Here is a 16,251-nt window from a genome sequence, read left to right as displayed (position 1 = left end):
CACGGTGAAATAGAAAGGCCACATCTGAAGAGATATTACACACATAACAATGTTTACGTTTGTGCTTTGTTCTATGAAATTATAGAGATGTACCTGAGCAGATGTCACTCTCGGTGACCTTGGTCAGGTGACACTTGTGGAACAGAATTCCAGTCGTTTTTGAGTTCTGTTGGGACATCTCAGGAACCCTAGCGCCAACTTCACAGGTCCGGACTTATTAAGAATTTATTGGTTGATTAATCCCTTTTATAATTTGCTGAAAAATTTTACTTCCCGTCACATTCCTTCCCTTGGTCTCACAACAAATCGCGGTATTATGTTTTAGTGTCAGCGATATTAATAGGAACGTTGAGCTCGTCTCCACTGGCAACCAACTCTTACTTTGCTTGATGCGGATTGTCAGTTACAGTAAATGGAGTGACACAACATGAAGGTAGGCTGATTTCATAATTCAGATCAAAGTTCATACTTCAGTTGTCGGCCCAACGGTGTTAAAGGTATTCTTAAGCAAATATAGGAAGAACAGGCATCCCTAGTTCTGGAGCACCAGAGATGTTTCTTGGTTTTGCTTCATTTGTGCTTAACTGCACGGCTTGATGGACGTTTCAGATTTTGGGTTGGAGTATCGAGAGGCTGAATGTTGAATTGAGTACTTCCAGGGTGTTACTTTAATGTAATTGTCAATCCACTTTGTCGATTAGGGGTTCCTAAGGAGCCAAAAGCAAAAACTCTCCATCCGGCGACAGGGTTGGCAGGGCTACGCTATAGCCTTAGGAGTTAGCATCACAAAGGACTCTGGATTTGTTCTGGTATTAGGGCTGCAGGGAACTGTAATTTGTTATGAAGAATTGAATTCTGAGCTTTGCATATAATCCTGTGATGAAAACTATGAAGTAGAAAAAGGGTGATTCAATATCCCAACATGTACTGGATTAATCCTGCCATGAAGTACTGGAGAAAATAACTGACTGATTGTAGCTAAGGTATTACAAGTATGGAATGAGACGATTAAATTACTGAGAAGACTTTTATGCAACAGTGCTTAGAGTTTTTATTTATTATCCTGTCTCATTGGATTATGTGGAAAATCACATGGCTCCTGCATGTGGAGTGTTGATATCTTCTCTGTTCAATCTCTCTCTCTCACTCTCTCTCTCTCTCTCTCTCTCTTTTATGGCCAATATCAGCCTATCAATCACTGTTACTGGGTGCCATTAACTGCAGATATGTCAAGAAATGAGTGCACACAGATCAGTTACCGTCCCTGCAGAGTTTCAGTCTCCGATCTCAAAGAACAATCGATGAGCAGTTGACGTTTCCCTGGTCATTTTGCACCCTGAAGGCAGGGGGGGGGTCTCACCGGTTGGCTGGGGTTTGCTTAGTGCGGTAGGGAGGGGAGTATGCAGCACGCTCCACCGTGAGCTTCGTTTATCGGGGACCAATCACTGCGCAGGTTGTGGGCTGCTGGCAGTCAGCTCTCGGTGGGGAGGGGGGAGGGGGGAGGGGGAGGGGCGTGTTCATCAGAACCGTGAGCGGAGCTCGCTGCCGGAGTTCGGGAAGGACACGGCTGAGATTCCTCTCACACGCTGCTCAGTGAGCGCGTGCAGAAATGCGCTGTTCCGGCAGGTTCTTCTGTGGCCACGGCAGGTTTATAGCAGCCTCTGGAGTAGTGGTTTTACAGATGCTGACAGCTGCATAGGACTTCAAAGCGCTGCACAGTGCTGTCAAGGTAAGTTTGCCAGTGAGATCTGACATCAACCTGTGGGGCTCATTGTTTCTCAGTGTATGTGCTTTATTATAGTTTAAAGATTGCATTTCTTTCTGTGGGTTTCCATGAAGATCTGTCCTGATGTAGTAAACTTAAAATTTGTCTTTTTTTCAAATGTTCCATCTCTGCAGGTCAATGTAAATAGTGCTGGTTACTAAGCTGAGTTTGATAACTGCATGACTCAGACCGACTGCATTTATGGGACTTTATAGGCCTGTCGATACTTTTTTTTCCTCCTTTCTATCACCTGTCTTCCTTCAAGAAACCTAAAATACTGCACACAAATGTACATTATCCATACATTTCATACAATAATATACTGTCTCAAGAAAAAAAAAAGTAATTGAAAACACAGAAACTTTTATAGCGAATACTCTATGTTTTGCCACTGTAGATCAAGTGCCTAAGCTAACATAAGCAAAACCAAAATATAACCTAAATAGAATAATATATTGTGCAAGCATAGCACAATTCATTTCACGTGGAGGCAGTTGATCCCTGGTCATTACCCAGAGATGGTTGGTGCAGACAGCATTGTCTTTACAGTGAAGTGGCATAGTGTTTCACTCCTAAGGGACGGATACTGAATTCTTCTGCATAATCAGCTTTCCTGTCAGTGCTGGCACAAACAGGTATGACTGTAATGAAGTAGGTTTATGCTCAGACATGCACACGCACACAAATAATACAATCCGTTTCAGAGGCGTGAGTCACACTGTTGAAAAAATAATACAATATTTATCTAAAATGACAGCCCTTCGCAGTTTTTTTGCTGTCCTAATTTTCATTTTCCCCATTTTCATTTTCCTCATTTTAAATGTGTTTCTTCTGTCATTTATACTGTTTCAGCTGCAAACTTAGTGTTGTAGGATTAGTTTTCTTCCAATCTAGGGTTTTTGATTTTTGATTTTCATAGTATTCTGTCTGCATTTTGCGAGTGTTCATTCTTGGGTTGAACCTCTCTGATGATGATGAAACTGATCCTGTCTTGCATTCAGAAGGTAAACAAATATTTAAATCAGCACATGGAAATAATTTGCTGTTCTTATCTAGCATGCCTCTATTGGTCGACGCACCTTTTGAATTCTTTTAAATGAAAAATGAAAAGCATTCACATAAAATTACTGACACGTTAACTTCAATTTTTGCTGCAATTGTTGTGTTGAGTTAATGTAGAATTCATTAGTTTTAATGACTCCTCTTTAGTGTAGAATAATCTATATTTTCTGGTCTTTCAGCAGTAATACAACTTTGTTTCCACAGGCAACATACACATCAAACTTATTTTTTACACTGCAGTTTGACCAATAAAATAATGGCAAACCCCAATTATAGATTTCTTGTAATAGCACTGTAATGAGACCGTACACACACACACACGCACACACACACACACACAGGCATATACACACAATCACACACACACATGCACACGCACGCAAACACACACACACACACACACACACACACACACACTTTTAATTTGACATGTATGAATGATGATTAGCCCACAAACATATCCTTTCTTTAAATGACATTCAGTGACAATTGCCTTCGGGTGGGAAACCGCAGGGGTAGTCCTTGCAGATAATCAACAGGTGGATATGTTTCTGGAGCCACCCCTGCCAAACGTCTTTATCATTTGACCACATCCATCATCCCTCTGGGGAAGTGAGAGGACAGTGTGTAGGGAGGAGCATTTCCACCTGTGTGCTGTGCAGTGAGGCCGTTTTATCCGCGTACCGATGTGCTCACGCCACGCCGTGGCTGAGCCGCGAGGACGCTATCTGCTCACAGGGCAACCCTGGTGCTCGCCGTGCTTCGAAGGGAAAGTCTGGGGAAAGTTTTTTGTTTGCTGTACAGATGGTACCGAGTACACAGCGATTCAGAGAACTGTTACGGTTGCTGGCTTGCTGCCTGGGAGCAACTGGCTTGGGTTCTACTTTGGGATGAGTGGCAGAGTGGCCGAGACTCTGGGCTTGTTACCCAGTGGGCGCGGGTTTGATTCCTGGATGAGGCACTCTTTTTACATCCTTGAACAGGTGGATAACCCTGAATTTTTTTCAGTGAATACTGACCCCATTTGGATTGTCACCTCCTTTGAGTTTAAAAAAGAAGAATTTAATGAATGAATGTGGACACGTTTACTACACCTTGTCCATCCTTAGAGCATTTGGAAATACTTGAAATAGTGTTTCTTGTAAATTCTGTATTGTCACATATTAATTAATATATCAACAAGATAACCTTCTTTTAGTAAGGGCATCTGCAAAGCAAATGCTAAGCATGTGACACAGTACCCTACTTAAATGCCTACTCAGGAGGTTCCACTCAGATTTGTACCACATTCTGTTGTTTTGACCGCGGTCTGGTTTGTCTGTTGCAGAATACAGCCGCTTTGAGGCCAAAATCCATGACCTGAGGGAACAAATGATGAACCACAGCCTCAGCTCATGCGGCTCCCTGCGGACCAATCAGAAGCGCTCGCTCTATGTCAGGTACTGTGGGGCTTTCCTTATTGGTCGCTTACAGTCAGAGTGAAAAAGCTTTCCATATACATCCAGGCTGTTTGTGTTGTCTTTGTTATTTTTCATTGTGTCTTTGTCTCCATTGGAATAAAGCATTCTTATGCAGGTATAGGTATACATAGTGGGTTTGCAAATTTTGTTGCTTCAGGTGCTGAAATCTTCAGTCTAAAATAATTTTCTCTTTTTCTTGTGAATAAAAATGGATATAAATTTTGTAACTGTTAATGGAGACTTATAAGTTCGCATTCAGTTAAAATGGGGATCTCATCAGACGTTTTTCTTTTTCTCTTTCTTGCTGGCTGGACTATGATCTCACACACCATTGCTTCAGTGCAGTTATGCTTATCGCTCATCACCATGGCAATGCTGGGTTCTTACATCCTGGAATATTCTGGAACTCCCCATACAACTAGAAGCCATATACCTCAGAGCTAAAATGGCAGTCTATCCAGCATCAAATCAAGTTTCCGGTGCAGAATCTAGTGTGTGTCACAGCTGATTTTATTAATCAGTCCGTTACACTATTCTACTGCATTCTTGTCTGTGTGGGTCAGTAATGCTTGTAATTTTGGACTTTGGGTATGTAAATAGCCTTTTGTGTGCCATGTGCATTTTTGAAGAATCCTCTTTAAAATCAAATTAAGAAACTTAATTTTGGAAAATATTCATGAAGTTTTCCATTGCTTTAATTAAATGTTTGAGTCAGTTTCCCAATGCATGCAACTTCACCTGAACTTTCCCCCGGAACCTTAAAGTTATTCAATTCTAATGCGTGTTTATTACACCTGTCAGGACAATGCCTCATTCTGTTTTAAACATTCATAATAATAGCCTCCTTGGCGTCAGTATTCCCAGGTTTCCATGGCAGCACTATTCAAAATCCATCCCACAGCCTTCTGTTCTTTTATGACCACATTATCTAGAAAATTGCTTTTTTAAAGCCAAAATTGTTGTTCAATTGTATTTGTGTGTGTGTGTGTGTGTGAATGTTGAATGTGCCATCAGAATGTACCATCGAAGACACCTGTTGTTGCTTCGCTGCTCTGTATTTTGTTTACATAAAACTCCCCTAGGGGTGGAGGAGAAAGTGGAAAAAATCAGGGAACAGGTGCTAGGGCAAGTAAATTCTATTAACTGGTCTTGACTGCTTTATCCAAAAATCATTTTATGTAAGTTTAAATCTTTTACTTGTAATGAAAGATTTAAATAAGCATAAACACATTTTCTGACAAATGGTCAGTGGAATGTAAGTGTGCATGTATGTGCATGTGTGTCTGAGCCTGCGCTCCCTGTTCATGTTTGTCTGAAATGTATCAACAGCATGTGGTTGCCATGCCAACATGTGTCTTTCCCATGGTCATAGTGCTTCAGCCCAGTCATTTTGCTGGTGGTAACTGGGCGTATATCAATAAGGCAATATGCTGCTGCAGAGTGAGAGCTGATTTATTAATATTAACTTTGATAGCCATCTTGTTGAAACTTGTGGAGAAGTATGTTTGAAAGTTTTTTTTCTCATTTATATGTGTATTTTTATTGCATTAATATTTTAAAAATGTATTTAATATTTTATGTTAACAATTTTAGGTTTCTCCCTGGGTTTTACAATTTCTGTATAGAACTAAATGTGTGTTCTGTTCACAGTTATAAAAATACAATAAAACTAAATGCAATTTTGATGGCTGGATTGATTAGTTGGTTGATTGTTTGATTCACTTGATTTATTGCATATTTGAGTCGTTGGTTGGTTAATTGTTTGATTGAATTACTAACTGCTCATTTGACTGATTGATTGATTGATTGATGACTTACTGCTTCAGTGATTAAGTACTTATTTGACTAATCAGCTAACTGGCCACCTGACTGCTTGTTTGGATGATTGATTGATTGACAGATTGATTGATTGATTGGTTGATATATTGGTGATCCTAGGGCACTGTTTGAGTACGAGCGAGCCAAGGACAGCGGGCTGCCCAGCCAAGGTCTGAGCTTCAGGTACGGAGACATCCTGCACGTCATCAACGCCTCGGACGATGAGTGGTGGCAGGCGCGCATGGTGACGCCGGACGGGGACAGCGAGGAGATGGGGGTCATCCCCAGCAAGCGCAGGTACGCCATCCCGGGTTACCATGGGGACAGTCCACTCAGTCCCAGCAGCCTTTTGCTCTTCTTTCCACCTCTTCTTATGCTCAGTTGTCTTTTCAAATGCATACGGTACACTTGTCCATTAGCTTGTTTATGTGCAAAATCTGGAACTGATAGACAATTTGAATGAAACTAAGAATGAATAATGATGTGTGGTCAAATGTAATTACATGAACATGCTGTACATCTGACACAGTTCAGGTGGAAATTGGATACAGACAAAAGTAGAATTGATAGAAATATGAAGTCAAATCAATTGACGTCATTGAGTGAGGTGTGAAGTGCCAAGGTGTAGATAATGGTGTAAATACAATTTTACAAGACTTGTGCTATAAATAGGGAAGAGAAGTGGAATGATTGTTGTGGCTGATTTGGGGGGGTCACAGCATTGACTAGACTGGTTGGTTACCTTTTCGTTTGCCAGAGTGGAGAGGAAGGAGCGAGCACGTCTAAAGACGGTCAAGTTCAACGCCAAACTAGGAACTCTTGATTCCAAGGGGGTAAGCAAACCACTGGGTGGATTACAAACAAAATACGTTTCTGAATGGTTTCACCAAGCTAAATTAGAGCAGGGAGAATTAGAGTGGGACAGACAGGATTATTATCCAGTGTCTTTACAAGCATGCTTCAAAATGTCATGAAGCATGTTTGGCCTTGTGACCCCATCACACGTCAACCTGATCACTTTACAGTACTGCCAAGGTTGACTCTGATGTGAGTTATGTACAGCTAAGAATGTGTTTGCTAATAAGCCAATCGTCTTCTAAATCAGGATTGTATGTAAGTGGCTCCAATTTGAGACGGCAACTCTACACTGGATTACAATGGCAGAAACAGCAGTGTCTTTATTAAAGCCAAAAAAAATGAAAACATTGATTTCCACATTAACAGAATAAAGCATTCAGTGTTAAATCTAGTATTCTAATTGAGGTCATTTCATCAAATGTAGACTTTGTATAACAGTAAAATAAACAGCAACAGTTGAAATGACTGAACGTTTAGAGATAGCATGTTTTAAATGCAATGTTTTAAAGCAGTTTTATTGTAGTGAAATGTGTCAAGAAGCAGAATTTCTTATCTACTGTTTCTGAAGGTTCAAATACAGGGAGAATAGTGGTTGATTGGGACCACTCAATGGGATGGATGAAAGTCAGCAGTTTTTTAAAATTTGTTGTAATAGACAGATTTTCATAGCCTTCGACAGTCAAATTATCTATCACAAAGAAAATTTAATTTAAGCATGCAATCATTACCAGTGGCAGCTCTACTTAGACAATTAAGGAATTATTTGATGCACACACAAATAAGTATAAATGGGCTCCTTGGTATCCATGGCAACTGCACAGCTTCTCCAGTGGGAAGAAATGAATATCTGTTGAAATGATGGTAGCTTCTCTTAATACCAGACTGTAAACTGTTCAGTGTTATTTCGACTCCAGATCTGATCAAATATAAGTTTGACACTGTACATTTTAGCATACCCATGAAATCTATATCACAGCTGTATTATCCTATATTCAAATGACCAATCCTTGCATTGCATTTGGGTACAACATCTGTTTTCCTATGACTTTCCTAATCACTTAATTAGGAAATAAAATAAATAATTTGAAAATTAATTAAAATTGTTCTTCTTTCCAGAAATTAATATTTAATAATCTTAATTTTAATCTGGACAACAGTGATTCCCTTGTGTTGTCTAGTCCAGTGTTATCTAGTTTAGCCAGGACGACTCACGTATTTAGATTAAATATTCATCCATCCAACTATTATCTCTACCCGCTTATCCTGGGCAGGTTCACGGGGGGTGCTGGAACCTATCCCAGTGTGGATTGGGTGAGAGGCAGGAATACACCCTGGACAGGCCACCAATATATTGCAGGGCACACACACCATTCACTCACCATTCACACCTATGGGCAATTTAGAGTCTCCAATTAGCCTACCTGCATGTCTTTGGACTGTGGGAGGAAACCTGAGTACCCGGAGGAAACCCACGTGGGCATGGGGACAACTTTTTTGCAGTTGTACAGATCTGAGAGCTTTGGTCACAATGTACACAGCAAGTTAAGACTTCTGAACTGTGCTGAATCTGCACTGCTGAATAAATTCACTGTTTCACACTGACCTGATTGCACATGAATCGCACGTTCCTGAATATTCATGCAATGATGCAGCATCTAAAAATATCATCAGTAACACCCCCTTTCTCAGTTCACACTACCCTCTACTCCCTGCTGTGGCTCTGTCGCCTGCATGGTTCAGTTTGACTGATGCCAGGCCTGTCTGTTTGTACACGTCCTGTCTCCACCCCCTTTTTTCACAACACGATTCTTATGTTTCCTTCGCTGCTCTGCATACAGCAAATCTGCATTATAACAGTCCGTGTGCCCACACCCCCTCTGTGTTGTGTGGTACTGTGGGTCCTTGAGAGCTGCAAGTGTACTGCAATCATGTATATGCATTAGCGGTGGCTCCGAGAACAGTAGCGTCAAGATAGACCTGTTGAAGACCTTATGACTATTAAAAAATTCCAAAATCTCTTCAGTGCATGAGAGCTTATAATCATATGCATTTTGGGGTTATTCATTCATTCATTCATTCATTCATTCATTAGTTTGTTCGTGCATTCAATATTTTATTTGTTCATTAATTCATTCATGCATTTGAATTTCACATTTGAAATGTATTTCCGTCTTTGATCAAGAATCAAAACCAACAGCAGTTGGTGCTTATGTTTTGAGCTTAGTGCAACAGACAGGTGATTTTCCTGCAGAGCTAAACTGCCAGAGCTAAAATGTGACAGGCTGGCGGCCACTGCTGCTTCTGCCGCTATTACAGCAGATTGTTTTAGCCCGCGTGAGCATGGTGCGGTTGCCAGTGTGAGCGACACATTTGTGCTCATGTGAGCGTGGTGTTTTTATTTTCCTGCATGTGTCACTTCTTTCCTGGTGTGAGTGTGCCAACCATCAGACACACCTGTCTGCCCCACGCTTCTATTCCTCTCACAGTCATTCACTCACAAGCTCATAAACAGCATCTTTTCACCAAAATTCCCATTCCACAAGAGTAGAGAGCTGGGTGTGCAGGATTGCAGTGACATTGAATGTAAGTACACCTTCACACACACACACACACACACACACACACATACAGGACCTACTTTTTGTTTTATTTTTTATTTCTCTATTTTCATTTGATAATTCTACTGTATATCTGTATATGTAATTGTCACAGTTCTTGTGTCTTTTTATTTGTGCTTAGAAGTGGAGGATGGTGATCTTGTATATTTTTTAAATATAAAATCTTTTGGCAACACTGGTCATTTATAATAATGGGGCTGTTGGATAGGATAGGTGTAGATATAGGTGAGTTTAGGTGTGACAGCTGAGTGTGTGTGTGGCAGGCCAAGCTCCATACCCCAGAAGAACATGCCTGACCTCACCTTTCTCTTCTCTCCCTCTTTCTCTCTCTCTCTCTTCTCTCTTTCTCTCTCTCTCCCCAATCGCCCCCCCCCCCCCCCCCCCGCGCTCTCTGTCTTCCCTCTCTTTCTTGGGATATTGCTGTGCAGGACATTCCTGGATTAGGTGATGAAGATTTTGGAACAAAGATACTGAGTAAGTCCTTGAGGTAACACGAGGTGACAAATTCATTTTCTAGAACATTCGTCTTCACTGACATAATAGCAGTAGTATCTGTCTGCACTGAAATACTGTAGATATTCTGAGTCTCTTACCTGGAGTCATGTACGTCTCCAGTGTGTCTCCTCTGTACAGCACAGGACCCAGATCCCGATCTGATTGCTGATTTACAGGTGCAAAGAAAGACCAGCTGACAGGCTCTAAAGTCATAGTTTGGGACCTCTGATGTACAGTCTATTGCATAATAGCAAAAAGAAAGCCATGCCAATAGACAGTTCTTAGTCACATTGTTTTCATGTTCTGTTAATGCTAACATGATCTGTGAAATGTTATTCAGAAACTCCAGAGGGTTAGGTCTTTCCTTCTGCAAATCTGGATAGCTGTGGAGATTGACAGGCATCCAAGGAGACAGTCATCTGTCCCAAAATGGACTTTAATTATAAAACAAAATGTGGGTCATGGTGTATTTTCGGGACATATTTCGGCCTATGTTGAACATACTGTTCTTCAGGTGGCTATTTTCTGTTCAGTCATCCAAGTCCAGGTGAATCCAGGTGAATCTCAGAGTTCTTCAAAAGAGACGTGTCACTATATTTCATGTCATATGTTTCTTCTGACACAGATTGGTGAACGAAGTTTATTTCTTCCTTCACTGTACTTTACATCTCAAGCCAGATAACTGCAAGATTCAAATGGCCATTTTTTTTTAACACTGAATATTTTTCAGAAGAATATTACATTGATTTTCCAAAGATAGGGCCAGTAAAGGGTACTAAAGCAACTAGCGTACATCATCCCAAACATTAGCTGTCCTCAAGGGCCACTGTTCCTGTCAAATAACCATTCCCCCGTGTTCACATATTCATGCAGTAATGCCTCTACTCTTTCCATTCTGCCATTCAAGCTGGAAACAGAAGAATATGAGGAGGATGTACCCCATAATGCACTGGGTTATACTATATTCTGCAAAAAAAGTAGCCCAGAGCAATTTCCACATTTATCATGTCTTTTCTGCTTCATAAATGAGAATACTGGGGCTTCAAAGTTAGATTGCTACATTATCTACAGACACCCAGCAGTCCCAGTTATATTCCTGTTCCAGTTATCTTCTGAATATAGAGCAAAACCAAGCCAAACTTCTGAGGCTATGATGTATAAATACAGTTGTCTTTGGAAGAGGGTAAAGGGATTTATTCTAACTGTATTCAGATCAAGTCTTTGAAAACTTTCAATTTTAAGTCAACACACACTGAACATGTCTCTGATAAGTAAGACAATTAAGTATGTCTTAAACCTCTGTGTTCTCAGAATATAGAAACTTTATTTTCACAAAATTCTTTTTCTAAAAACAACTGAAGTTACATGTTTGAGGCCTCACATGGGTTTAAATGACAGTCCATTTATCTGTTAGTTAACATGGCCACCATGCATGTTTACTCTTTCTTTTTTGTGACTTTTAGTTTTGACATTGCAGTTAAATAACTTGGGACTGAGACGTTAGGGTTCAGTACTCACCACAGTTTGTGTTTCAAGCTAACACATTTACCCATTCCTTTTCTGTTGACTGAACATGTGATGTCATTTAATGCCAAATGCATGAAAGCTAGCGATACCAGCACCATAAATCAACTGACCGAAGTTGAGTATAATTTGAAGGACAGGAATTAATCCAGTCTTAATCTCATCGACACCTCTTTCATTCACTGCCTCTGTCATGCATCAAATGCCATTTTCACACAGAGGCCTCTCTGCATTCCTTTAAAAATGTGATTTTCTGTATTGCCAGGGAGTCCAGAGGACCTTGTGCTATCATACGAGCCTGTCATACGACAAGAGAGTAAGTTCTCATCTGCTGTGTAACTGCTGATGTGTTTAAGTGGTCTTCAGAAAAACCCACACTGGGGTTAAATTGCATCTGTCAACATTTGACAGAGTTTTTATATGTGAATATTATTTATGGAATTGAATTGCCCCCAATGTCAGCTATTGAGCTCAGCTATATGAATGAAACGCATGTGTTTTCCGAACAGTAAGCTACACCAGGCCAGTGATCATTCTGGGACCAATGAAGGACCGAATTAATGATGACCTAATATCAGAGTTCCCAGAGAAGTTTGGATCGTGCGTGCCACGTGAGTAGTGGAGAGCTCTGCACCATGTCTTCTGTGAATCCTTCTCAATATTAGCAATATAAGTTGAAATTTGCTATAATTTTTAAAAAGATGACAGTAAATTCTGTTTGATCAAAGAAGACCAATATACTCATGTACCTTTGCTCTGTTTGTTGTTGAAGACACAACCAGGCCCAAGCGGGAGTATGAGATGGATGGGCGGGACTATCACTTTGTCTGCTCCAGAGAACAGATGGAGAGGGACATACAAGAACACAAGTTCATAGAGGCTGGGCAGTACAATGACAACTTGTACGGGACCAGCGTCCAGTCCGTCAAATACGTGGCTGAACGGGTGAGAGCCAGCCTGGTCCTCATTGGCTCAGGCAGCTTCAGAGGGAAAAGGCAGTTTTGTCTCAACCAATGAAAAAATGATCCAGAAAGTCCAAATAGTGGATTCAAAATGGCGCAGTTTCAGCTTCTGCCAAATTGTCCACTGTAATTAACGAAAACAAAGCCTTCGGGAATTCAGAATTGTTGACTCTAAATTGGTTATGTAAACACTGTGGGGTTTGTCAGAGACTGACGGACAACATCACAACTCACTGGAGGTCAGCTTTCACAACCTGAAATGACACCTTAAAGTAATTGTAATTGTCTTGTCTTGTTGGCTCTTGTTAAATCCCTATGAATACCAGGTCCTAATAAAATTTTGCTAGCTGTGATACACCTTTGACCTATTAAGTGTTTCTGTGTGAGTAAATGCATGCTCACCTGAGGCTATGTCTAATTACAATATCATTACAGAAATTATAGCAACATTTGGACTTGGAGTGGGGATTTTTTAATGTGATCTACTAGTATAGACAAGTATACAATTAGTTCTGTCTCAGGATTGCAGATGTGTGTTCTTCAAGTCCCTACATTTGCATGAAGGAAGGTTGGTTAGAAAGTTCAAGAAGATTCAAAATGTTCTAAACTAAACTCTTTCCCATTTCTCTCTCTGGCAGGGAAAGCACTGCATATTGGATGTGTCAGGGAATGCCATCAAACGATTACAAGTAGCACAACTCTACCCCATTGCCATTTTCATAAAGCCCAGGTCGATCGAATCGCTAATGTAAGTGTAAATATATTGCGCAATTCCTTTTACAAGTCAGGCAGGTTGGTTGTCATGTGGCTATCACTTGTTTGATTCTACTAATCTGGGACACATGGTTAATGCTGGGTAATGGAGTCTCACACACCGTAATATTTCTACTTCAGGGACATGAATAAGAGACTAACAGAGGACCAGGCCAAGAAAACATATGACCGGGCTATGAAGCTGGAGCAGGACTTTGGAGAGTACTTCACAGGTAACAAACATAAATCTTACTTACAGTAATGTTGGGCGCATTTTGCATTGTGCGTTATGGAGGAGCAGAGGTCATTAATACAGTTTCCATCTCTTTTTAGCTGTGGTGCAGGGGGACTCTCTAGAGGACATTTATACGCAGTGTAAGCTGGTGATAGAGGAACAGTCTGGCCCGTACATCTGGATTTCATCAAAGGAAAAATTATAAGAACACATCAAAATTATATAACACACATCCTTTACACTGAAGACCATGGGGACTGCAACATAGGAATAATTTGTAACATATGCATATTATTATTATTATTATTATCATTATTATTATTATTATTATTATTATTGTTACAAGGCTCACACATTTTCTTCTTTTTTTTGGAATATGATTGTTCTTGAATGTACACCGCAAAGTGTTAGTAACCTTCAGGCATCAGAATGAGTTTGTTCAGTTTGTTTCTATTTTTATTTCTATTTTTTGTATTGTTTAATGAAAAAACGGAGACATTATGTCAGTTTGATTGTATTGTTTTCACAATACTTGGAAATAGCATCAAAGATGATTGGACAGTTCAGCAATGATCGCCATACCAAAACAAAGAACAAATATCAATTTATTTATTTTTCCCAGTATACTTCTACTAGTGCTGTGTCCTCAATTTTTGAACTTTCATTTTACATTAGTGTTTGACTTAGTGACTCTGTCATCTATACACATACTTCAACTCTGGGCACTTAGCATTTCTTTTGTTTTGTTTCTTTATTTCATTTTGTCAATAAGATTTAAATATGTTTTTAAGATGATTGAATTAAAAGAGTACATTTTAGTGTCTTAAAAAAGTTATGACGTAGAGGATATGTAATTTCAGACATTAAATTAATGTGCCACTGGGTATTATAAATCTGATACTATATTTTGCTATGTATATTGATAGGGAGCACAATGGCACATACAATATTTGTAATGATGAAATAACTTTTTAAACAAATGAAATCTAAAGGGCAAATTTGCTTAGAGCAGTGTGCAATTGTAGATTTAGACACAAATCAATATAAACACAATGTGCTTTGTCCTTACGAATGGCAATAATGGCATTAAACTACTGTTCCATTTTTCTTTACTCACTACATTTATTTCAGAAAAAACCATTTGCTTCGTAATGACATTCAGCCTGCCCCAGTTAAGGACAAAGTGCATTGCAATTAGATTGAGGGCTAACCTTAGCGTTAACAGATTTTTAAAAAGAGGCTAAACATAGAGAGTGTTTATGTGTAGGGGTGCACGGTGGTGACCAATATGTTTATCTTCGTTCCGAAGCATAAAACAAACAATTACATTTCCCCGCTCAAGATGGCTACAGATTTTTAAAATGATTATAATCCCAATGTAAATATATAGTTTTTTTTCCTTGAACATTCTTCCAAAAGGCTGAGAAGTTGTAAGGGTTAAGCAGTGTCGTGATGCAGAATCTGTTTCGCTGCACTTTTTGTTGAAAGTGTTTACAAAAAAAAAGTGCTAATGTTTACCTCAAACAACACCGAAGGTGCGTGGTTTAGCAGGCCTAGCAGGAAGAGGCGGCCATGGAGACGGCCAGCCTGGTGTTGTCAGCTCCTGAAGTTGTAAATGTACAGAGAACCTTATTTATTATTCCCTTTTTAATTGTATATGTATAGAGTTTATATGTGAAAATTCATCTGTGAATTGATGTAAACATATATATGTATATGATATATTTATTTATTGCTTGGTATGTATGTACAGTATGTATGTATGCATGTATGTATTATATGTAAGTATGTATGTATGTACAGGTATGTATGTATGAATGTGTGTATGTATGTATGTATGTATGTATGTATGTAATGTATGTCAAACCCTTTTTCATGTTTGGCTCCCATTGATAGTGATTACTAACACAACTACTGAATGCCTACATGTTAAAACTTCTGCCACTGAATAAACAAAATGTTGAGATGTTGGTAGAGCTGTAGATTGTTGATGTCTTTTAGATGTGATGCAGTCCATTCAATCTCCCTTAAGGTTTGATTATTTGGATTAACATGCCGTAGCATAATCTCAGTAAATACACATTCACTTAGCATTCTGATGTTATTAAAGCAACTGTATCCTTTGACATATTGGTCACCACTTGCCTTAAAGGAGGAGAGGGTTTCCAGACATCAAGTGAAAGTGAATTTTGCTACTTTTTAATAACATGGCCAACATTTAAATGTATATCTGCACGGAAGAGTATCAATGGAGTATTTGACGTTTACCCAGACAGAGTGGTGTGTCATGCTTTGGCATTGTGCAGGACTGAAAAAAAAGTGTTCTTTTTGAATTTTTGAATTTTACTTTTTAAAAATAGGTGTTTCTTACATAGGAATGGTGTAACGGATTGTGCATACATCTATCTTGGCATGCCTCTCTAAATTTCTCACTTGCTGTGGTGAAATCATACAACATGTTTGATCACGTTTTCTTTTATTTTTTTTATTTTTTTTGTATTTTTTTTTATTTTACAGCAGCGGTTTGTACTCTTTTTCCTTTTTTTTAACTGTACTTGTTTTTTTTTTTCCTGCCAATCTGTTCTCTCTGTTTTCTTGACTGTGCTTGGCCAAATTAAGCCATTATGATATTCGGTATGTAAACCTGCAGTCGTTCCCCTTGCTCCACTTTGATTAGTGTATAAACACATTTAGTACGAAT

General features: G+C 39.4%; 1 protein-coding gene across 14 annotated transcripts in view; it reads left to right on the top strand.

The window, feature by feature from the left end:
* The window catches only part of LOC118210279 (disks large homolog 2-like), a 128,961-nt gene extending 113,435 nt beyond the window's left edge, over positions 1 to 15,526 (top strand). For 13 of the 14 annotated variants that reach the window (XM_035386317.1, XM_035386318.1, XM_035386315.1 and 10 more), the window contains 10 exons: positions 4,155 to 4,266; positions 6,226 to 6,402; positions 6,863 to 6,938; positions 10,010 to 10,055; positions 11,866 to 11,916; positions 12,110 to 12,211; positions 12,373 to 12,545; positions 13,201 to 13,310; positions 13,457 to 13,548; positions 13,649 to 15,526. In XM_035386317.1, coding sequence (XP_035242208.1) covers positions 4,155 to 4,266; positions 6,226 to 6,402; positions 6,863 to 6,938; positions 10,010 to 10,055; positions 11,866 to 11,916; positions 12,110 to 12,211; positions 12,373 to 12,545; positions 13,201 to 13,310; positions 13,457 to 13,548; positions 13,649 to 13,755 — 1,046 coding nt within the window. In that variant the 3' untranslated portion in view covers positions 13,756 to 15,526. Of the gene's footprint in view, positions 1 to 1,535; positions 1,730 to 4,154; positions 4,267 to 6,225; positions 6,403 to 6,862; positions 6,939 to 10,009; positions 10,056 to 11,865; positions 11,917 to 12,109; positions 12,212 to 12,372; positions 12,546 to 13,200; positions 13,311 to 13,456; positions 13,549 to 13,648 lie in introns of those variants that run through there. The other variant, XM_035386324.1, reaches the window with a different exon arrangement.
* Positions 15,527 to 16,251: the final 725 nt, after the last annotated feature.

Source organism: Anguilla anguilla, chromosome 12, assembly GCF_013347855.1.
Source record: "Anguilla anguilla isolate fAngAng1 chromosome 12, fAngAng1.pri, whole genome shotgun sequence".
Taxonomy (NCBI): Eukaryota; Metazoa; Chordata; class Actinopteri; order Anguilliformes; family Anguillidae; genus Anguilla; species Anguilla anguilla.
The sequence above is the reverse complement of the archived record's forward strand: the minus strand, read 5'-3'. Positions and strand labels throughout refer to the sequence as shown.